This window comes from Schistocerca gregaria, chromosome 2 (genome assembly GCF_023897955.1).
Source record: "Schistocerca gregaria isolate iqSchGreg1 chromosome 2, iqSchGreg1.2, whole genome shotgun sequence".
NCBI classification, from domain to species: Eukaryota; Metazoa; Arthropoda; class Insecta; order Orthoptera; family Acrididae; genus Schistocerca; species Schistocerca gregaria.
Genome location: NC_064921.1, coordinates 985,057,363 through 985,080,744, shown reverse-complemented (window position 1 = coordinate 985,080,744; position 23,382 = coordinate 985,057,363). Strand labels below are relative to the sequence as shown.

The window sequence follows — 23,382 nt, the reverse complement described above, 5'->3', positions numbered from 1 at the left end:
AGTGAGTGTGATTTCCCATTTCGTTGCCAATAATTCCATTTTCAACTCGTTCCTACTGAGGAATATCTGTGGCGGAAGAGTTTAGAGGGAATTCTGAGAGCCAAATAAGTAGCTTTCTTAGGAGCCTTGTCGTTTTGTGGAATTAACGGAGCAACTATTCGCAAGTTTATTTAAGTTAATAGGCGTTTCTCGTTTTCACCCGTGTACGACTTAATTATTACAGCATTTTGGTGACTGTATGTCGAGTGCCGTATTGTTTTATAAAAAATAAGATTGTCGTGTTTCAACCAATGGCTAGCCACATAACGTATACACACTGGTAGCACCTACAGGGTGTCCCAGAAAGGACGCGACAAACTTCTCTGAGAGGTAGGGCACATCGTAAGGACCGAGAACACCCCATAGCCGTAAACGTCAGCGATAAGTGGTAGCAGAGATCGAAGACCGGAAAGAAAACAAAGGCGTCATTCATTTGAAACATTTGTTGGACGTAATGAGTACACATGGCGTACGACGTCTACATCTACATCTACATCTGCATCCATACTCCGCAACCCACCTGACGGTGTGTGGCGGAGGGTGCCTTGAGTACCTCTATCGGTTCTCCCTTCTATTCCAGTCTCGTATTGTTCGTGGAAAGAAGGATTGTCGGTATGCCTCTGTGTAGGCTCTAATCTCTCTGATTTTCTCCTCATGGTCTCTTCGCGGGATATACGTAGGAGGGAGAAATATACTGCTTGACTCCTCGGTGAAGGTATGTTCTCGAAACTTCAACAAAAGCCCGCACCGAGCTACTGAGCGTCTCTCCTGCAGAGTCTTCCACTGGAGTTTATCTGTCATCTCCGTAGCGCTTTCGCGATTACTAAATGATCCTCTAACGAAGCGCCCTGCTATCCGTTGTATCTTTTCTATCTTTTCTATCAACCCTATCTGGTACGGATGCCACACTGCTGAGCAGTATTCAAGCAGTGGGCGAACAAGCGTTGTTTTCGGATTGCATTTCCTTAGGATTCTTCCAATGAAACTCAGTCTGGCATCTGCTTTACCGACGATCAACTTAATATGATCATTCCATTTTAAATCACTCCTAATGCGTACTCCCAGATAATTTATGGAATTAACTGCTTCCAGTTGCTGACCTGCTATTTTGTAGCTAAATGATAAGGGATCTATCTTTCTATGTATTCGCAGCACATTACACTTGTCTACATTGAGATTCAATAGCCATTCCCTGCACCATGCGTCCATTCGCTGCGGATCCTCCTGCATTTCAGTACAATTTTTCATTGTTGCAACCTCTCGGTACACCACAGCATCATCTGCAAAAAGCCTCAGTGAACTTCCGATGTCATCCACCAGGTCATTCATGTATATTGTGAATAGCAACGGTCCTATGACACTGCCCTGCGGCACACCTGAAATCACTCTTACTTCGGAAGACTTCTCTCCATTGAGAATGACATGGTGCGTTCTGTTATCTAGGAACTCCTCAATCAAATTACACAATTGGTCTGATACTCCGTATGCTCTTACTTTGTTCATTAAACGACTGTGGGGAACTGTATCGAGCGCCTTGGCGAAGTCAAGAAACACGGCATCTACCTGGGAACCCGTGTCTATGGCCCTCTGAGTCTCGTGGGCGAATAGCGCGAGCTGGGTTTCACACGATCGTCTTTTTCGAAACCCATGCTGATTTCTACAGAGTAGATTTCTAGCCTCCAGGAAAGTCATTATACTCGCCCATTTTACGTGTTCCAAAATTCTACAACTGATCGACGTTTGAGATATAGCTCTACAGTTCTGCACATCTGTTGGACGTCCCTTCTTGAAAACGGGGATGACCTGTGTCCTTTTCCAATCCTTTGGAACGGTACGCTCTTCTAGAGACCTACGGTACACCACTGCAAGATGGCGAGCAATTTCCTTTGCGTACTCTGTGTAAAATCGAACTGGTATCCCATCAGGTCCAGCGGCCTTTCCTCTTTTGAGCGATTTTAATTGTTTCTCTATCCCTCTGTCGTATATTTCGATATCTACAATTTTGTCATGTGTGCGACAATCTAGAGAAGGGACTACAGTGCAGTCTTTCTCTGTGAAACAGCTTTGGAAAAAGACATTTAGTGTTTCGGCCTTTAGTCTGTCATCCTCTGTTTCAGTACAATTTTGGTCACAGAGTGTCTGCACATTTTGTTTTGATCCACCTACCACTTTGACATAAGACCAAAATGTCTTAGGATTTTCTGCCAAGTCAATACATAGAAGTTTACTTTCGAATTCATTTAACGCCTGTCGCATAGCCCTCCTCACACTACATTTCGCTTCGCGTAATTTTTGTTTGTCTGCAAGGCTTTGGCTATGTTTATGTTTGCTGTGAAGTTCCCTTTGCTTCCGCAGCAGTTTTCTGTCTCTGTTGTTGTACCACGGTGGCTCTTTTCCATCTCTTACGAGCTTGCTTGGTACACACTCATGTAATGCATATTGTACGATGGTTTTGAACTTTATCCACTTATCCTCGACACTATCTGTACTTGAAACTGAACTTTTGTGTTGATCCGTCAGGTACGTCAATATAATTGTAATGTCAAAACGGATGCTCGAAGTTTGCACCATCAGACACCACGCATGCCTGACACCGAAGGAGGATTGATTGCCCACGGTATCAAAAGACGCCAGAAGTTTCTTTGATGGCACCAGCTTCACAGACAACCCTTGGTAAGAGATCCATTTCAGTCTCGACAGGATCGCGATACACGAGAGAGCTCATGGCTGTTGATATATACAGGTATCAGGATTTGATAAATCCGGTGAGGGTGAAGGCAGCATTCGCGTGTACAACATCACCTATCACCGTACGATGTCGTTTGCGGCCCGGGGATGCTATGCAATTCTTAATCCTTACGATACGCCACACCTCCCCTATTAGTTTGTCGCATCATTTCTGGGACCCTCTGCAGACATATTACAAATAAAAGTCCCCACGCCGTGTTTTTCTGTGCCGGCCGGAGTGGCCGAGCGGTTCTAGGCGCTACAGTCTGGAACCGCGCGACCGCTATGGTCGCAGGTTCGAATCCTGCCTCGGGCATGGATGTGTGTGATGTCTTTAGGTTAGTTAGGTTTAAGTAGTTCCAAGTTCTAGGGGGCTGATGACCTCAGCAGTTAAGTCCCATAGTGCTCAGAGCCATTTGAACCATCTGTTTTTCTGTCTGAGAGTACAGATAATCTCAGGAACCTTTGCATGAATTTTGATACGGTTTCCACTAATAGATAGACTGTTTGACGAGACCGTTTGCATGTGCGCCAGACAAGCCGCCCGGCCTTACTTGTTCAGTGTTACCCGGGCGAAGACGGGGCGTTCGCTAGTAATGGTACAGTCGCAGCACATGGTTTACCATTTCGTCAAATATAATGCAGTTCCCTCCCATTCTCACAAAAAGTTATATACGGCTGCTACTTGCACTGACGGTTGAAAGTGAATCTTTTGACGTGGTCATCCGATCATGTATGTCAGGGTTGCCAAAACACATGGGCCGAGTTTACAGGCCGCCTGAAAGCCACGACTCTGCCGGCCTCGGCTTTGCTCGTTCCTTCCCGGAAGTATTCGGTAGGGCGCGACATTTCATTTAGTGTTGCAGTGTGGCATTTTTCTGTCGGTACAATTCTCTTCTGTTTCGCGGAATCGCGGTGTCATCGCTGTTTACCTTTTGATATCTGTCCATGGTACGATGGACATTCATTGGTCCAGGGACTGTCAGCAAAAAAAAAAATTGGAAGTCTAGTGAGCTATCATCACAAGCCTTTAAAAACGAACGGGAACAACAGAAGAGAGGGATGAGAATTCTCGATATCTATTATGCAGTCGCAAAAGTCTAAGATACTGCAAGTGTACTGTGAAACAATATTACAATAGCAAGCAGAAATAATTTAAAGATATAGTTGAACATTAAAGAGCAAAAAATTACAATGATCGGACGACAGGATTCATTGTTCAGTACACCAAGAAGAACTTTGTTCTAAATTTTCGCTCTCGCAGCATATGAAGAACTTTGTGGTAGGAATTACAAAATTTATAAAGTCGCACACATTAGTCGACTTTCAGTTTTCTGTGTAACTGAACGATGAGCATGGAGATATACCCTGAAGAGCCAAAGAAACTGTTACACCTGCCTAATATCGTTTAGGGCTCCAGCAAGCAAGCAGAATTGCCGAACACGACGTGGCACGGACTCGATTAATGTCTGGAGAAGTGCTGGAAGGAACTTACACCATGAATCCTGCAGGGCTGTCCAGACATTCGTAAGCGTACCAGCGGGAGGAGATCTCTTCTAAACACTACATTGCAAGGCATCCCATGTCTGTGGAGTTTGTTGGCCAGCGGACGTGTTTAAACTCAGAAGAGTGTTCCTGGAGCCACTCTGTAGTAATTCAGGAAGTGTGTCGGAATGCACAATGGAGATTAATGAATGCAGGTGATCAGATAGTATGCTTATGTAGGGCTGACTTGCAGGGTAAATGGATTCGTGAAGTTGTCTCCATCCCTGTGCACGTCCATCCGCTCGTTACAATTTGAAACGAGACTCCTCCGACCCGGCAACATGTTTCCCGTCATCAACAGTCCAATATCGGTTCAAAAATGGTTCAAATGGTTCTGAGCACTATGGGACTTAACATGTGAGGTCATAATTCCCCTAGAACTTAGAACTACTTAAACCTAACTAACCTAAGGACATCACACACACCCATGCCCGAGGCAGGATTCGAACCTGCGACCGTAGCGGTCGCTCGGCTCCAGACTGACGCGCCTAGAACCGTTCGGCCACTTCGGCCGGCCTCCAATATCGGTCTTGACGGGCCCAGGCGAGGCGTAAAGCTTTATGTCATGCAGTCATCAAGGGTACACGAGTCGACCTTCGGCTCTGAAAGCCCATATCGATGGTTGGCATGGTGACACTTGTTGATGCCCCAGCATTGAAATCTGCACCAATTTGCGGAAGGTTTGCGCTCTTGTCACGTTGCACGGTTCCCTTAAATCGTCGTTGGTCCCGTTCTTGCAGGATCTTTCTATGGCCGTAGCGATTTCGTAGATTTGATGTTTTACCAGATTCCTGATATTCACAGTACACTCGTGAAGTGATCGTACTGAAAAATCCCCACTTCATCGGTACCTGGGAGATGCTGTGCCCCATCGCGCTTGCGCCGACTATAACACCACGCTCAATTCAGTCTTGATAACCTGCCATTGAAGCAGCAGTAACCGATCTAACGACTGTGCCAGACACTCGTAGTCTAATATGTAGGCGTTGCCGACTGCAGCGCCGTATTCTACCTGTTTACATATCTCTGTATTTGAATACGCATGCCTAGACCAGCTTCCTGGGCGCTTCAGTGTATTACTGAAAAGTACGTTAGCCAACTCAAGGGACGTTCGTGGAACGAGTTTTCGAATTAAAACTCACTCTTGTTGAAGTTATGGAGGAAAAAAGAATGCAGGAACGAAAACTAGAACATCCGTAATGGGTTGGAGACGTAGTATTTCAAGTGCACTTGGCTACACACTGCCCACAGTAAGACACTGCAAGAAACAAGCAACTTCTTTCTGATTTCAAGGAGATGCATTTAAAAGAAAAATCGCGTTATGGAAGGGACCAATTCTGCCAAACAGAGTGTTTACTGTCATTGAAGAAAATCGCAATACTTGGCAAATTCGAATAGTTTCCTAAATGTTTTGAGGACGCTGTCAATCTAACTTCTGTTTTAGAGCTGTTTCCAAGACAGCTTGCTGTTTTAATTGAAAGCGCCACTGAGAACATAGCGATGAACTTGACTGACCTGAAAGGTAATTCCCATTTTAATGACATATCCTTTTATTTTAAAACTGTCCAGGAATTCTACATTGTTTTCCACATGTAGTTTCTACTTCCACATCCACATGGTTACTCTGCAATTCGTACTCAGGTGCCTGGCAGAGGGTTCATCGAACTATTTTCATACTACTTGTCATACTACATAATCTCGAATGGCGCGTGGGTAACAGGAGTACCTAAATCTTTCCGTTCGAGCTCTGATTTCTCCTATTTTATTATGATGATCATTTCTCCCGACGTACGTGGGTGTCAACAAAATATTTTAGATTCTGAAGAGAAAGTTGGTGACTGAAATTTCGTAAATAGCTCTCGCCGCAAAGAAGACTGCCTTCGTTCCAGTACTTGCCACCCCAAGTCGCCTATCATATCAGTGACACGCTCACCCCTATTGCGCGACAACACGAAACAAGCTGCCCTTCTTTGCACTTTTTCGGTGTCCTCCGCCAGTACTAACTGGTAAGGATCCCACACCACGCAGAAATATTCCAGCTGAGGACGGACAACTGTAATGTAGGCTGTCTCTTTAGTGGGTGTGTCGCATCTGCTAAGTGTTCTGCCAACAAAGCGCAGTCTTTGTTTCACCTTTCGCACAGTATATCTATGTGGTCTTTCCAATTTAAGTTGCCTGTAGTTATAACTCCTAGGTATTTAGTCGAATTGACAGCCCTTAGATTTGTGCGATTTATCGTATACCAAAAATTTATTGGATTTCTTTTAGTACCCATGTGCATGACCTCGCACTTTTCTTTCTTTAGTGCCAATTGCCACTTTTCGCACCGTACAGAAATTCTCTCTAGATAATTTTGTAATTGGAATTGATCGTCTGATGAGTTTACTAGTCGGTAAATTACAGCGTCATCTGAAAACAATCTAAGGGGGCGGCTCAGATTATCACCTAGATCATTTATGTAAATCAGGAACAGCAGATGGCCTATGACACTACCTTGCGGAGCGCCAGATATCACTTCTGTTCTGCTCGATGATTTACCGTCTATCACTACAAATTGTGACATCTCTGAGAGGAAATCACAAATCCAGTGACACAACTGAGACGGTACTCCATATGCACGTAATTTGATAAATAGTCGCTTGTGAGGAACGGTATGAAAAGTCTTCTGAAAATCTAGGAATATGGAATCGATCTGAAATCCCTTGTCGACAGCACTCATTACCTCATGGGAATAAAGAGTTAGATGTGTTGCACAAGAACGATATTTTCCGAATCCGTGCTGTTTACGTATCAATAAGTCATTTTCTTCAAGGTGATTCATAATGTTAGAGTACAGTACAGTTTCCATGTCTCTACAATGAGGTTGCAAAACTGCTACAATATTTCGAACGACACATTTGCGTGAAAGACCTTTTTTGTATTAAGAAACTAAATAAGTCACAATTAAGTGACAACTTGAGTACCAACATTTCTGAAACTGTCTGCATTTGTCAGTATGCCGACAGTCTGTGCCAGATAGAAATTATATAATGTCTTCAGCATACCAAAATAATTAAATAATACTAAAAATTCGTTTTGTTGCGATTTATGTTGTTGAGAAATGTGAAATATAAGACTAAGTTTTGTACAGTGCTACTGCACTGCCCCACCTAATTGTGGTGTGTTTGCTATCAATCGCCCCCCCCCCCCCTTCGAAGCGCTCAGAGAGCATTGTGTGGGGGTGGGGGAGGGGGGGGATGTACAACAAGACTGAGCGCTGTGGCACTCATACCAGGGCTCGGCCCACAAGCCGAAACCTTTCCTGCCCCTGATCTATGCATTCAGAATTTTATGTAATCTGAAGCAGATGCAGAAGTGTACTCAAGGTTAACATTTCAGCACAACCACACCATAACATCACCTACAGTCTGTATTTAAGAAAAAATAACATAGCTGGTTCATCACATCTGAATTTTGGCTATTTGTGTGAAGATCTTGTTATGGCTTGTGTGAGCAGGAACTTCTGCGAGCACCTGACAGAATTCGACATCAGCAGGATAGCGGCCTGATGATACTGCAGTTCGTCGTTCCTACAATATATATCCCTGTCAGTTGTGTTAATATTCAGTCAACGTAAGAACTCAGTGGCCTTGAGCGACTGCCGCCCGAGAGGAGTGTCATATCGTCAGCTCTGCCATACGGAATGGTACAGTCACGTCACGTACCTTGACTGAAGAAATGGTTTTTTCTGAAGCCATACAATATCAACAGTAACAGCGTGGAGCTAGCTGCATGGACTCTGTGGTAGATTCTTTTATGTGTTTGTCTATTTTTTTGTTTGTCTGTTGTCGATGCATTATGCTCGCAGTAAAAGGTCGTAACAACGTGATAAAATTGTCTCTGATAGTGCTGGTAAAAGAATTACTGTTTGTAGCGCGTATGAAGAGTCTTGGGAGAGACGGCTAGATATTTTTAGCAACCATTCATACATGAGATTGCAGGTTCGAGTGTTGTTGTCAACGTCTCTTCCCGTACACGTCGCATTCAATCTGAAACAATTCTGCTCTTTCAGTACTTCCAAAAATACTAATAAAGGTCGTGACGCTCACCTTTGTTCTCATGAAATAATAACGGTTTATTGTGTCTCTTGTACAATTCTCCACATAACATCAAAAGAAGGAACAGAAAACTCTAGTTACCCTTAGTTACGAGTAAACCACAGAGAGAGTAATATTCCGAGTCGACGATATAATACGTCTTTGCCACTTAGCTTTCTCACAGTCGATTCAGTACATTACATATTTATTAAACTACAACTCTCAGCACAACAACCATTGCGGTTGACGCAGAAGCAGAGCCAAGGCGTCAACGATGGTGTGGCCAACAAGAGCACTGGAAATGCAATGTTAGTGCATCAACTTTTGACAGCAGACTCGGTTCTCCATACAGAATCACGACGGAAGTATCAAAGTGTGGAGCTACAGAGGAGATTGAAAGATGTCAAATATCGTTTCACGTTGTCGTACAGGTCCAGTGTTGGACGTGATGGCGTGGTATGCTATTGGGTACACAACATGGTCTCCTGTGGTACACATAGTCGATAATTTGGATAGTGGACGTTACATATCTGGCTTGTTATGATCGTTTTTTTTTTTTTGCGCTCTCTTACAGATAACAGTGAAATTATCCTTCAACAAGATAATGCAATGCTGCACGTTTTCTGTGCTGTCCTGACCTGACCTACTTCAGTACAGATAGTATTCGACTGCTGCCCCGGCCAGATCTCTCACACACTGAAAATATCCCGTTAAGGGCCATCAAGAGACTGGCGTACCAACACTAGGCAGCCACTGTGACTGTAGAACCTTGACATAAAGCTGAAGCATACTCGTATCTGTTGTCCAAACCTCGTTTGGCTTTATCCCCAGCCACGTTAGAGACAAACTTGCTGCCAGAGATGACTGCCCTGTGAACTAAATTTGGCAACCTTTATACCGAGAAATCACTTACAGAATTTGCAAGTAGCCTGTTTAGGTTTTTATGTTGGTAACGCCGCGTAGTGCTCTGTATGAAAATCGCTGACTGCGCTGTGTGCAGTCTGTGGATGGTTGGACTCATAGTTGGAATATTCGCTTGTGTAGTGTTGGGTAGTTGGATGTGAACAGCGCGTAGTTTTGGGCAGTTAGAGGTGAGCCGCCAGCAGAGGTGGATGTGGAGAGAGAGATGCCAAGAGTTTTTAGAGGTTACTACAAGCGGACGATGTGGACATGTGTCCGCTACAAAATGGAATTTGTGAAGATGGATGCCTCACAAAAATCTTCGTTACTCGTACTACTGCGATACAGCGAGCGCCAATACTGAAAAGATTCTAACTAGTAGTTAGTGTCTTCAGTAGTTAGAATCTTTTCAGTATTGGCGCTCGCTGTATCGCAGTAGTGCGAGTAACGAAGATTTTTGTGTTGTAAGTGATTCATGAAAGGTATAGGTTATTGTTCGTCAGGGCCATTCTTTTGTAGGGATTATTGAAAGTCAGATTGCGTTGGGCTAAAAAAAAAATTGTTTCAGTTTACTGTTGATCAGAACAAGTAAAGAGAGAAATGTCTGAGTACGTTCAGTTTTGCTCAGCCGTCTGTGTATCAAATAACGAAGAAGTTTACGAACACAGTCATTCATAATTTTTTCTAAGGCGATGTTTCAAATTTAATCGTATTTTTCCTTCATTACTGTATACTCAAAATAAATAAAATTTCGTTATTGCCTATCCTTGATGCCACTGTAACTTCAATTTCTTTTTTACCGTGTGTTTCAAAATTACACCGACAAACTTCGAAGGAGTGTAGAAGGTGTCTTAAGTAACAAAATAAGAAAAGGAGCCCATGTCCACAGAATTCACCCAATGACACTACAGAGTGTAAGAGCTACATGCACCAGCTCCTTTATGTGTATGTACAGAGTGTTTCACAGGTCATGTTACATACGTATAGAGGTTGTAGAGTGGACTTAGATCAAGTTTTATATATAAACCAATGTCGAGAGACGTCATCCAACAACGCTGTAGATGTACATATGTGCAGGGTGATTCTGTAGTGATGCTAACAACTTTCAAGAATGATGGAGAAAGATGAATGTATCATTTTGAGTAAAGGGTCCCTAGTTCGGAAACGAACGAGTCGAAAGTTATAAGCGAAAATCATTCTGATACCGCTGACAATGGAGTGCATATACCGGCACTGTTGTCGCTAAGAATCTAAAGTATGCAACTTTCAGAGGTGATAGTATGGGCCAAGACTAGAAAAAGTGTCTAGTAAAAGTGGGCGCCAAATTGCATACCTGAGGTGCTTCATCTTCGCCTGGTGTGAAACACATATCCTCCATTGAGCAAGTGCTCATAGATCTTAAGGAATGCATTTTAGAGCCCATATTTACTAGTCATTTTGCCTTGTTTTGATACACACTACCGCCTATGAAAGTTGCCCACCCTACAATCTCAGCAACATCATTACCGGTACACGTATTCCACTGTCTGACGTATCAGAACGTTTTTCGCTTATAGCTTTCGACTCATCCGTTTCCAGTGCATTGACTTTGCCTCAAATCGATAGGTTTTTCCTTCTCCAACATCCTCGAAAGTTTATAACTTCAACACAGAAGTACGCTGTATGTACGAGTACATACATTTACACGCGCCGACTCCTACAACTTCGACACCCTGTATCGTCGACGGATGACTTTTCTGGACAGTTTCCTACACTCACTCTCAAGACACCTTCTACATCCCCTCGAAGTCCGTCGCTGTAATTTTTAAACACTCTGTACATACACGCATAGCAGCTCCGTTTACCGTCTGTCGTGAACGATTCTGGTTAATCCATTACACGAAACAGTTAAAGAAGGTGCTTACTTTCAAATGCGTGCCAAATACAGAGAATGCTCCGTTAAGCTTACTGTTCAGAGTACTGTGCATCCAGTCTTGCTGACGGTCTGGGAAGAAATTGTTCGAGAAACCTTATGGAAAGTATGAATCGTTCTTCGACAAAATATTCACACTATTTAATGTGAGGAGATCTGAAGGGAACAACAGAAGTAAATAGAGTTTCTATTATAGGAGAACAGTAAAGCGATAGGCAGACAATCTGGACGAGGAATGATGTGAAAAGTAACGCAGTTGTCTTACTTACATCAGCCGATTTCAGAGATGGTTTCTCACAAAACAGGAATAGTGAATTACTGCACTAATACTTACCAAGTGTAATCACTCGTCCAAATCTTTTAACTTCTATGTGGATTCCGTTCGTAACAATTTTCTCCAAAAATGTAAGAAAGAAAGTTTTCTGAATATCGTTTGTTGGTACTCTAGTTGAGGTAAACTCTAGAACTCGCTCAATGTTTTTTCTTTACAGGCCCAGAAAAATGAATCAAGCAAGCGCTGATACCGCTCTGCACTCCATGGCAGAATCCAACGTTAACTTTGCATTCGACTTGCATAAGGTAAGTTCCAGAGTTTTAAAATAGTTAAATCTTTCGTCACGACAACTCAAGGAAATTTAGTCACGATATCGTTTCTTATGGCGAAGTCATCTAAGTACAAAAGTCTTGAAAACGTAATATTTAGGACTGATCCAATGCATTTCTAAATGCAATTTTAAGTGCATTACTTCCAAGAATTCATTTTAATTCCTCATTTCAGCAAAGGAAAGTATGTGAAAAATAGTTTACCGAGATTTCGAAGGAAAGTTATCTATGTCTTCTGCCTTATATGATAGCAAGTTGTAATGTTATGTGAGCCTCACTGCCCCCTTTTTTAACTAATTTGTGTCTGACTTTATTCTGAGAAGCTCCGTAATGTATATAAATACCGTAAGTGTAAATTTGATTCAAAAAGTACTTGAAGTGAAGCGCAGCTGGACAGCAACAAACTCTTCAGCGTGCAATCCCCGCAACGATAGTAGTTGTGAATCTTTGAGTATGGACTCTAAAAAAAAGACAATTGATTTATTAAAAAAAGAGGACTGTTAAACGGTATCTTGTTGAAAGCGGACGTGCTGCTATGCCGTCGCTCAGAACGTATTGTTACATTTAATGAAAATTGATATTTTAGTGATAAAACCGAGTAAAATATGTAACAATTGCCAAACATTTATGTATACAAATTGTTTGGAAGTGAAGAACAAAAAATCTTGTTTCGGGAAAGGAGGTGAACTTCATTTTCGTCGCCGTCTATCAATCGACAGAATTGTAAGTCCTCAAAGTTCACTAAAATTCAGGAAAAGAAATGTTCTCTACAGTTTTCATTCAATAAGTAAAAACTTCTCATAATTTTTTAATTACAGTAATTGGATTATGTTCTTGTACAATAGTATGGTGATGAACTCCACTGACCAATTTTCATGTAGCAGGACGTGTAGTTTGAAGGACGTTTGTGTGCCAAGCAATCTCCTTTTCTCACGAAAAACAGATTTCTGTTTGATCTTATTTAGTTACAACTGTGGTACCATAGGTATGAAAAAGTACGAAAACTTGGGCTCAGTGCTATCCGCAATACGGCCAAGTAACTAATAGAGTCGTACTTTAAACATTAAAGAACAATAACTTCCTCCAAATTGTAATACGTCACCAATTGGTGCAGAAGCTGATCATTCAAGGAGGCAGCAACCAAAATTCAGGTACCAGTTACGACTTAAAGTAAAAATCTGAATCAAAAATCAATCTCTCTCTCTCTCTCTCTCTCTCTCTCTCTCTCTCTCTCTCTCTCTCTCTCCAAATACATATATAAATATTCATATTATTAAGATAAAAGTCATTCTATGTCTTCCGAAGCTCTGTCAAACTTTCACTGCAATATTGGCTGTCCTATGTGTTCCAGACCGGCTTCCATTCATCGCCCATCTACCGTACTGAAAAAGTACAGTGTGTTACACTAATTGCCGGCCAAAAACTAACCAGCAGTCCTCACCTAATCACCATCCAAAGCAGCACACAATAGTTTAAAATTACTAGCTGGCCAAACATGGGGATTGACTGCCACATCCACCATCCACACTTATAAAGCCATCACCCGACCCATCGATACCCATAGCAATGCAGCATGAACTTCCTCCTGTCACTCCTTCCAAATCCTGGAACGACATGCTCTCTATCTTGGTTTACACAACCTCATCAAAAGAATGAGCATACCTATTAGGGAAAATTAATGCGGGGTGTATTCACCATTCACCTTTGTTGAGGCTTGTGCCCTCATGGAACACTGTCAGTACGGCGTCTGAAGGTCTGTGGAGTAGTGGCAACCCATTCTTCCTCAAGAGCAGAAACCAGGATTGTAGTGATGTTGGACACTGGGGTCTGGAGAGATGGCGACGTTCTAATTCATCCCAAAGGCGTTCCATTGGGCTGACACCAAGACTATGGACAGGCCAATCCCTTTCGGAAATGTTACTGTCCGCAAACCATTACCTCACAGACGCTGGTTTATGACAGAGTAGATTGTCACCACGATGCAGTCATAGTCACCGAATGGTTCCTCTACAGTACGCACTATACATTGCTATAAAACATGTTCTTATGCTGCCTCATTTAGATTTTGCTTAAACACGGTAAGTTGTTGCCAACACACCCCCAGTAAAGGTCATGTAAATAACAGTTAAATGAGAAACGATTGTGCAACAGTCAGTGGCACTGTGTAGCTATTCACATAATTTTTGTGTAAGGTCTCTGTGTTTTTGTCTTTGTTTTCCTATAGCTTTCTATTGGTTTTAGATTATTGATATGCATTCCGAGTGTTGGAAAAATTGTGTAGAGACTGAAACTGCCAATCACAGTTAAGTGTAAATAATAAAAATAATTTGAACAACCCGTGTCAAATATTTCAACTTCCTTTAATTTAGGCAATCCCATTTAAATACAAGCCAATAAGTATTAATTATGTTCATATTTTCTATCATTTCTAGACGATGGACGGAGGAAACATCTTTTATTCTCCTCTCAGCATACATGTGATACTTACACTTGTATATTTTGGTGCGGAAGGTGAAACAGCTCGGCAGATCCGAGAGGGTCTCCGTTTACATGCTAACGACGATGTCATAGGGAGAGGCATCGAGACTACAATGCGTGAGTTAAACGTGAGTACAAAAGACGGGGTTGTAAAAGCTTTGTAACTCTTCAATTTAATGTAGCAGTTGCGCTGAACATTTCTGCAGATTATGTCCCATGTTTGTTCTCCGCAACAGTTCCATTAATACTTTAATTTGTAGAGTCACTGTGGTAAGTGCCAACTAAATTATTGTGATTTTAGTGTGTAGAGCCTATAACACCAAAGAAATGCCGTCAGCCTTTTTTAGAATAACATCTTACTCACAATCCTGAAGTTATAAAGGACAGATAAAAGCAAGAACTGTCACTTGTTATCTCCCGCAACCATGTTACTGATCAGTCGAACATACAATAACTAAGACTCAAGTAAAATCTGCCAGCATCAAATATAGACCTTAAGAAAGAAATTCCTGAAAACGTACATGAAGAGTGCTGTACTGATGTGAATCAAGGTACAAAAATGGCGCATATCTGGGACGTAATCGTTCTTCTTCGCTGTTCGACGTATGCAGAAACTAATTAAAGGAAATAAATTAAGGTGTGTGGATGTGTGATTCAATATACTGTGTGGAAGGATATCAACGATATGCTGATGTCACTGTCGCATTAAAGAGTCTGTTGAACGGACTGTACTGCCTACTGAGCACAGAATGTAGACTCGGAGTAAATAAAAAGAGTGAAAATATAAACGAACATTATAATTGAGACTAATTACAGCATACAAATCGCGGATCATGTGGTAGTCGAAGCGAAGGAATTGTGTTGAATTGGAGGAAGATTAATATGTGATGAATGACTAAAGAAGGATATAAGAAGCAGACTAGCATTTCCTGCCAAAATAAGTCCCCTACAATCATTTATAAATCTTCACTGTGCAAAAGCCGGCATGAAGGGAATCTAAGCGTTAGGGATATGGTACGATAGGAGGGTGTTGGAAATTAAGTAGAGCAGCAAAATAAGAAATGAGTAGGGTCTCTTAACAAGAGAAACATACCATAACCCCCCGTCCCTCAGATTTAGTGGTAAGAGGTCTTAGTGGACAGCTGAATACATATGAAGCACGGGACAAGGTGTCCAAGGAATAGAAAAGCAACTGAAATCACTCAACACAGGAAAGTCCACTGGACCTGACGGAATACCAGTTCGATTCTACACAGAGTAGGTGAAAGAACTTGCCCCCCTTCTAACAGCCGTGCACCGCAAGTCTCTAGAGGAACGGAAGGTTCCAAATGATTGGAAAAGATCACAGGTAGGCCCAGTCTTCAAGAAGGGTCGTCGAGCAGATGCGCAAAACTATAGACCTATATCTCTGACGTCGATCTGTTGTCGAATTTTAGAACATGTTTTTTGCTCGCGTATCATGTCGTTTTTGGAAACCCAGAATCAACTCTGTAGGAATCAACATGGATTCCGGAAACAGCGATCGTGTCAGATCCAACTCGCTTTATTTGTTCACGAGACCCAGAAATTATTAGATACAGGCTCCCAGGTAGATGCCATTTTCCTAGACTTCCGGAAGGTGTTCGATACAGTTACGCACTGTCGCCTGATAAACAAAGTAAGAGCCTACGGAATATCGTAGCAGCTGTGTGGCTGGATTGAAGAGTTTTTAGCAAACAGAACACAGCATGTTGTTATCAATGTAGAGACGTCTACAGACGTTAAAGTAACCTCTGGCGTGCAACTGTGGAGTGTTATGGGACCATTGCTTTTCACAATATATATAAATGACCTAGTAGATAGTGTCGGAAGTTCCATGCGGCTTTCGCGGATGATGCCGTAGTATAAAGAGAAGTCGGAGCATTAGAAAATTGTAGCGAAATGCAGGAAGATCTGCAGAGGATAGGCACTTTGTGCATGGAGTGGCAACTGACCCTTAACATAGACAAATGTAATGTACTGCGAACACATAGAAAGAACGATCCTTTATTATAGGATTATATGATAGCGGAACAAAGACTGGTAGCAGTTACTTCTGTGAAATATCTGGGAGTAGCCATGCGGAACGATTTGAAATGGAATGATCATATAAAATTAATTGTTGGTATGGCGGGTACCAGGTTGAGATTCATTGGGAGAGTCCTTAGAAAATGTAGTCCATCAACAAAGGAGGTGGCTTACAAAACACTCGTTCGACCTATACTTGAGTATTGCTCATCAGTGTGGGATCCGTACCAGATCGGGTTGACGAAGCAGATAGAGAAGATCCAAAGAAGAGCGGCGCGTTTTGTCACAGGGTTATTTGGTAACCGTGATAGCGTTACGGAGATGTTTAGGAAACTCAAGTGGCAGACTCTGCAAGAGAGGTGCTCTGCATCGCGGTGTAGATTGCTCGCCAGGTTTCGAGAGGGTGCGTTTCTGGATGAGGTATCGAATATACTGCTTCCCCCTACTTATACCTCCCGTGGAGGTCACGAATGTAAAATTAGAGAGATTCGAGTGCGCACGGAGGCTTTCAGACAGTCGTTCTTCCCGAGAACCATACGCGACTGGAACAGTAAAGGGAGGTAATGACAGTGGCACGTAAAGTGCCCTCCGCTACACACCGTTGGGTGGCTTGCGGAGTATTAATGTAGATGTAGATGTAGATTTACTGTAGTGTGAAATAAATCAATATAGAAACAGTGAACAGTCCAAGCAAAAGAAGTACTACATGGAGCAATGTGGATGAGCCACAGCGTTATGGTGAAGTGATCACAATGTTAAACTACAAACCTGGCGAGCCGTGTTCCAAACTCCCTCATGTCAATTTTACGGTGTTTGCTGTATTAAAATTTTTTTGTGTGTGTCGTGATGTAACGTCCGTTTGTAAGAGCGAGGTGTAAGGAGGGGACCTATATTAAATGTTGATTTAGCGAAAATATTCCATTAGAAGCCGAAAGGAAGTGGCTTTCGAATGGGACCTGCAAACATTTGTCAACCGAATCCTCCAGCGGAAATCACGTCTGATGTGTCAAAAATGGTTCAAATGGCTCTGAGAACTATGGGACTTAACATCTGTGGTCGTCAGTCCCCTAGAACATAGAACTACTTAAACCTAACTAACCTAAGGACATCACACACATCCGAGGCAGGATTCGAACCTGCGCCCGTAGCAGTCGCGCGGTTCCGGACTGAGCGCCTGAAACGCTAGACCATCGCGGCCGGCTCTGATGTGTCATATACCGCATTACTAACGGTATGTGTGTCATGTGACAAGAATCTCTTATCGACGCACCTAATCTGTAAACCTGGTGAATGAGTGAGATATCCTCCTTGGCAAATTTAGTTGTTCGTATGGATGTGAATGTGATAATTCCCAAGGAAATGATGAAGGCATAATAGTTTGCCACGTAAGCTGCAACAAATGAGTGCAACAGTTTCAAAATCAACAGTTGATCTGTGGTCTGTCGAAACATATGTTTTTAATGTTTTTGAAATTGCGTTCCACTTTGGAAGTTTTGACTCTTGAATTCCTTTCTTGTAACATAGTTTACATCCGTTTATTTGTTGCGTTCATTTCTGTGAAATGTCTATGTGATATCTCGCCTGCTCTCACTATTCAGCACATTCTTACCACATGACTGATATTCTGTAACCAATGTGTAGCATAACAATTGCCAACCATTCAATGACCGGGCGAGCAGTTCATAGTGCTGCGCAAAAAGTTATATAAAAGTAAATGGCACGAGGGACTACTGAAAGAGACTCGGCCGCTTTGCAATCAGCACCATGACCATCTAAACACGACGCCGTGCTTGTGGCACTGCGCTCGATGTTGGACTTGCTAAGCCTGGACCGTTCACTGTTTCTACTTTGCATTTTTATCCAGTTCAGTGCAACTTCTTGTTTTCATGCTTGATCAGTATTCAGTTATTGACAGGCTTTCCATTGGGCCATCTTACCAATAAATCTGAGGGGCAAAGGGGTGTGACGGGGGGGGGGGGGGGGTTCCTTTGTCAGAATCGGCGAGGAGTGGAACATGTGGAACACATTGAAAAGAAGAAGCGACAGGATGATAGGAAATCTGTTAAGACATCGAGTAATAAGTTCCATGGTACTAGGGGGAACTAGAGAGTAAAGATTGTAGGGGAAGACAGGCAATGGAATATATCCTACAAATACACTCCTGGAAATGGAAAAAAGAACACATTGACACCGGTGTGTCAGACCCACCATACTTGCTCCGGACATTGCGAGAGGGCTGTACAAGCAATGATCACACGCACGGCACAGCGGACACACCAGGAACCGCGGTGTTGGCCGTCGAATGGCGCCAGCTGCACAGCATTTGTGCACCGCCGCCGTCAGTGTCAGCCAGTTTGCCGTGGCATACGGAGCTCCATCGCAGTCTTTAACACTGGTAGCATGCCGCGACAGCGTGGACGTGAACCGTATTTGCAGTTGACGGACTTTGAGCGAGGGCGTATAGTGGGCATGCGGGAGGCCGGGTGGGCGTACCGCCGAATTGCTCAACACATGGGGCGTGAGGTCTCCACAGTACATCGATGTTGTCACCAGTGGTCGGCGGAAGGTGCACGTGCCCGTCGACCTGGGACCGGACCGCAGCGACGCACGGATGCACACCAAGACTGTAGGATCCTACGCAGTGCCGTAGGGGACCGCACCGCCACTTCCCAGCAAATTAGGGACACTGTTGCTCCTGGGGTATCGGCGAGGACCATTCGCAACCGTCTCCATGAAGCTGGGCTACGGTCCCGCACACCGTTAGGCCGTCTTCCGCTCACGCCCCAACATCGTGCAGCCCGCCTCCAGTGGTGTCGCGACAGGCGTGAATGGAGGGACGAATGGAGACGTGTCGTCTTCAGCGATGAGAGTCGCTTCTGCCTTGTTGCCAATGATGGTCGTATGCGTGTTTGGCGCCGTGCAGGTGAGCGCCACAATCAGCACTGCATACGACCGAGGCACACAGGGCCAACACCCGGCATCATGGTGTGGGGAGCGATCTCCTACACTGGCCGTACACCTCTGGTGATCGTCGAGGGGACACTGAATAGTGCACGGTACATCCAAACCGTCATCGAACCCATCGTTCTACCATTCCTAGACCGGCAAGGGAACTTGCTGTTCCAACAGGACAATGCACGTCCGCATGTATCCCGTGCCACCCAACGTGCTCTAGAAGGTGTAAGTCAACTACCCTGGCCAGCAAGATCTCCGGATCTGTCCCCCATTGAGCATGTTTGGGACTGGATGAAGCGTCGTCTCACGCGGTCTGCACGTCCAGCACGAACGCTGGTCCAACTGAGGCGCCAGGTGAAAATGGCATGGCAATCCGTTCCACAGGACTATATCCAGCATCTCTACGATCGTCTCCATGGGAGAATAGCAGCCTGGATTGCTGCAAAAGGTGAATATACACTGTACTAGTGCCGACATTGTGCATGCTCTGTTGCCTGTGTCTATGTGCCTGTGGTTCTGTCAGTGTGATCATGTGATGTATCTGACCCCAGGAATGTGTCAATGAAGTTTCCCCTTCCTGGGACAATGAATTGACGGTGTTCTTATTTCAATTTCCAGGAGTGTAGATGAGGATGTTTGCGGCAAGTGATAATATTGATAATTCAACCTTCACTTGTAAAGGAAACCCAGGGATGTTTCGTTTGTGGTACGGGAGCCACGTTGCCAGTGAGTGTCTGCGTTATTTGTCCCTACGTTACGATTTCATCGAGTTGAGGCCACTGACAGGCTAGGCTATTCGAAGAGATTCTTGTTTATTCCCTCAAGCTGATGTCACTGTCAACGCCATGGGTTAACGGGCCTCCTTCTAGTTCGTTTAAATGCAGTAACATATTCTTCTTCTCGCCGTTAACAGGCCCTGTAGTCCATGCGCTGCATCGACGATGCTTCCATCGCCTTCTATCTCTCGCAGTCTCTCTCCACCCTGGGGAAATTCCTAATGCTGCGATGTCCTTCTCTACGACATCTTTGCACCTTGTACGAGGTCGGCCCAATGGTCTTGTTGCCTGGAGAGTTCCTTCAAATGCTTTTTTGGTGATTCTGTTGTTTTCCATTCTAGCCACATGTCCAGCCCATTGTAGTCTCCTACTTTTTAATTTCTGGATGATGGTCGGTTGCTTCATTAACTGATAAATTTCGTTGTTCTTTCGAATTCTCCATACGCCATTCTCCAACATAGGTGCCAGATTTTCATCATCACTTTTCTTTCGAAAACATTCAATTTTTCTCTTGCATTTTTTATAGGCATTCAACTTTTTGAACCGTACAATATATGGGGGTAGATGATAGTGTTGTATATCTTCACCTTTGTGGTGATTGAGAAACCTTTACTTTTGAGTTGGTTGCTTAGTGAGTACAGACATCTTGACCCTGAGGCTATTCTTTCGTTTATACCCATTTCTATGATATTTTTGCTGTTGAACACGTGGTTTTGAATTTTATTTAGTGTTTTGTAAACGTCCATAGCATTGGTTACTTTCGATATATGGCGTTCTTGTAGTTGGGCGTAACTTTTTAGTCTGTACTCTGCCTTTATGCGTGATACGTTGGGCATCGTTGAGCATAAGTATATTAATTTAGTTAGCCATCTAGAAGAGATTACAGGCTCGCCTTTGATGAACACCTGGATGTGTGTGTGTGCTGTTCGTCTGTTTGACGTCTCCGTTTTTGCAAAGCGGGTACTTCTTCTCACATGTTGCATGTGTCGCAGCCCCATACAAAATGTGATTTTTGACAAAATATTTAAGGCTTTTGGTGCCACTTGTTGACAAACTGCCTATTCGCTTCTGTCTCGGGTTCTTCCGCCGACGTTCATCTAATGATTTTACTGCCGGTTTGCCAGCACGAGTGGCTGGCATTGTCAAAGTTTCGCCTTCCATTTAGTCAATTAACACCAGGATCAAAGAGCATAAGCGACATTGCTGGTTGGGGCAGGTGGAGAAATCGGCCGTGGCAGAGCACGCACTGAGTGACACCGACCACTTAATAAAATACAGCCAGTTCTGGCTGTACAGAAGCACTATCACACGCGCTTGTTCAGAGAAGCTGTAAAACTACAAAAACACGCGAACAGTTTCAACAAGAAAGAGGAAAGCCTCAAGGTAAACGGATCCTGGCTTCCCGTACTGCAGCGAACGACCGTCGCAGGTAGCAAGAGGAGAACCGCACCGGAAATGACCGCGGAGAAGCCCTCGGACGTTGGCGCGTCAGGTACATATAGTCTGCGGCCGCGAGCTCGGCTCCAGTTCACCACCGGCAATGGAGAGTGAACCTGTGATTTCTGAATTTGGCAATACCTTCTTACTTCAGATTATGGAATTTAATTGGTCAAATTTTCCTCCTGTACCCTACTTTCTTCAAAGAAAGTCTTTGGTTCTTGATTCCACACTGCTTGATCAACCGAAAGGTCTGCGCACGTGCGTGATGTTGTACGAAAGGTACCTTTCTCACGTTCACCTTCGTCACACTTCCCTTGGGTGTCTTACACTGAGGTGATAAACGTCGTGGGATAGCGGTATGTGCGTATACAGATGGTGGTAGCATCTCGTAGAGAAGCTATAAGAGGGCAATGCATTGGTGGAGTTGTCATTTATATTAGGATAATTCGCGTGAAACGTTTTCCGACGTGATTATGGCCCTACGACGGGAATTACGATTTTAAATGTGGGAAATCAATATTCCGTGATCTACTGTGTCACTAGCGTGCCGAGAATACCAAAAAATTACTTCTCATCACGGACAACGCAGTGGCCGGCAGTCTTAATTTAACAACCGAGAGCAGGGAGTTCCCGTTGAGTTGTCAGTGTTAACAGAATAGCAATACTGCGTGAATTAGCAAGAGAAATCAATATGTGGGAGGTACGACGAACGTATCCGTTAAGACAGTGCGGCGAAACTGGCGTTAATGGGCTGTGGCAGCAAACGACCGACGCAAGTGCCTTCGCTAACAGCACGGCATCGGCTGCAGAACTTCTCCTCCCCTCGTGACCATATCCGTTGGACACTAAACTCCTCTCGAAGAGTCCATGAAGGCCGAACGGTACCGACCGGCCGCCGTGTCATTATCGGCCTATAGGCGTCACTGCATGCTGTTATGGAGGAGCACGTGGTCAGCACACCGCTTTTCCGGCCTTATGTCAGTTTCCGAGACCGGAGCCGCTACTTCTCAATCAAGTAGCTCCTCAGTTTGCCTCACAAGGGCTAAGTGCACCCCGCTTGCCAACAGCGGTCGGCAGACCGGATGGTCACCCATCCAAGTGCTAGCCCAGCCCGACATTGCTTAACTTCGGTGATCTGACGGGAACCAGCGTTACTACCGCGAGAGGGCCGTTGGCCGTTGGAAAAAAGGGTTCAAATGGCTCTGTGCACTATGGGACGTAAAATCCGAGGTCATCAGTCCCTTAGAACTTAAAACTACTTAAACTTAACCAACCCAAGGACATCAAACATATCCATGCCCGAGGCAGGATTCGAACCTGCGACCGTAGCGCCTAGGACCGCTCGGCCACACCGGCCGGCGTTGGCCGTTGCACGCTAGATGATCGAAAAATTGTGGCCTGGTTAGATGTTCCGATTTCAGTTTGTAAGAGCTGATGGTAGAGTTCGAGTGTGGCGCAGACCCCACGAAGCCATTGACCCATCTTGCCAACAAGACACTGCACAAGCCGGTGGTGGGTCCATAATAGTGTGGGTTGTGTTTACATTGAATGGACTGGGTCCTTTGATCCAACAGAACCGATAATAGACTGGAAATCAGCTACTTGGAGATCATCAGCTGCCATTCAGCGATGGAATTTTTATGGATGTCAATGCGCCATCCTGGACAATTCGAGCGAAAAATTTGGCCATTCAGATCGCCAAACGTGAATTCCATAGAACATTTATGGTACATAATCGAGAGGTCAGTTGGTACACAAAATCCTGCACTGGCAATACTTTTGAGATTATGGACGGCTATTGATGCAGCGTAACTGAACATTTCTGCAGGAGACTTCCAACGGCTTTTTGAGTCCACGCCACTAGAGCTACTGCACTACGCCGGGT

The 23,382-nt window shown here is 44.0% G+C and overlaps 1 protein-coding gene across 1 annotated transcript in view; it reads left to right on the top strand.

The window, feature by feature from the left end:
* The window catches only part of LOC126335466 (serpin B3-like), a 90,084-nt gene that overhangs the window by 383 nt on the left and 66,319 nt on the right, over positions 1-23,382 (top strand). Inside the window, exons 2-3 of the mRNA XM_049998778.1 lie at positions 11,691-11,778; positions 14,235-14,408. Of these exons, the coding sequence (XP_049854735.1) occupies positions 11,701-11,778; positions 14,235-14,408 (252 nt within the window). The 5' untranslated portion in view covers positions 11,691-11,700. The remainder of the gene's footprint in view (positions 1-11,690; positions 11,779-14,234; positions 14,409-23,382) is intronic.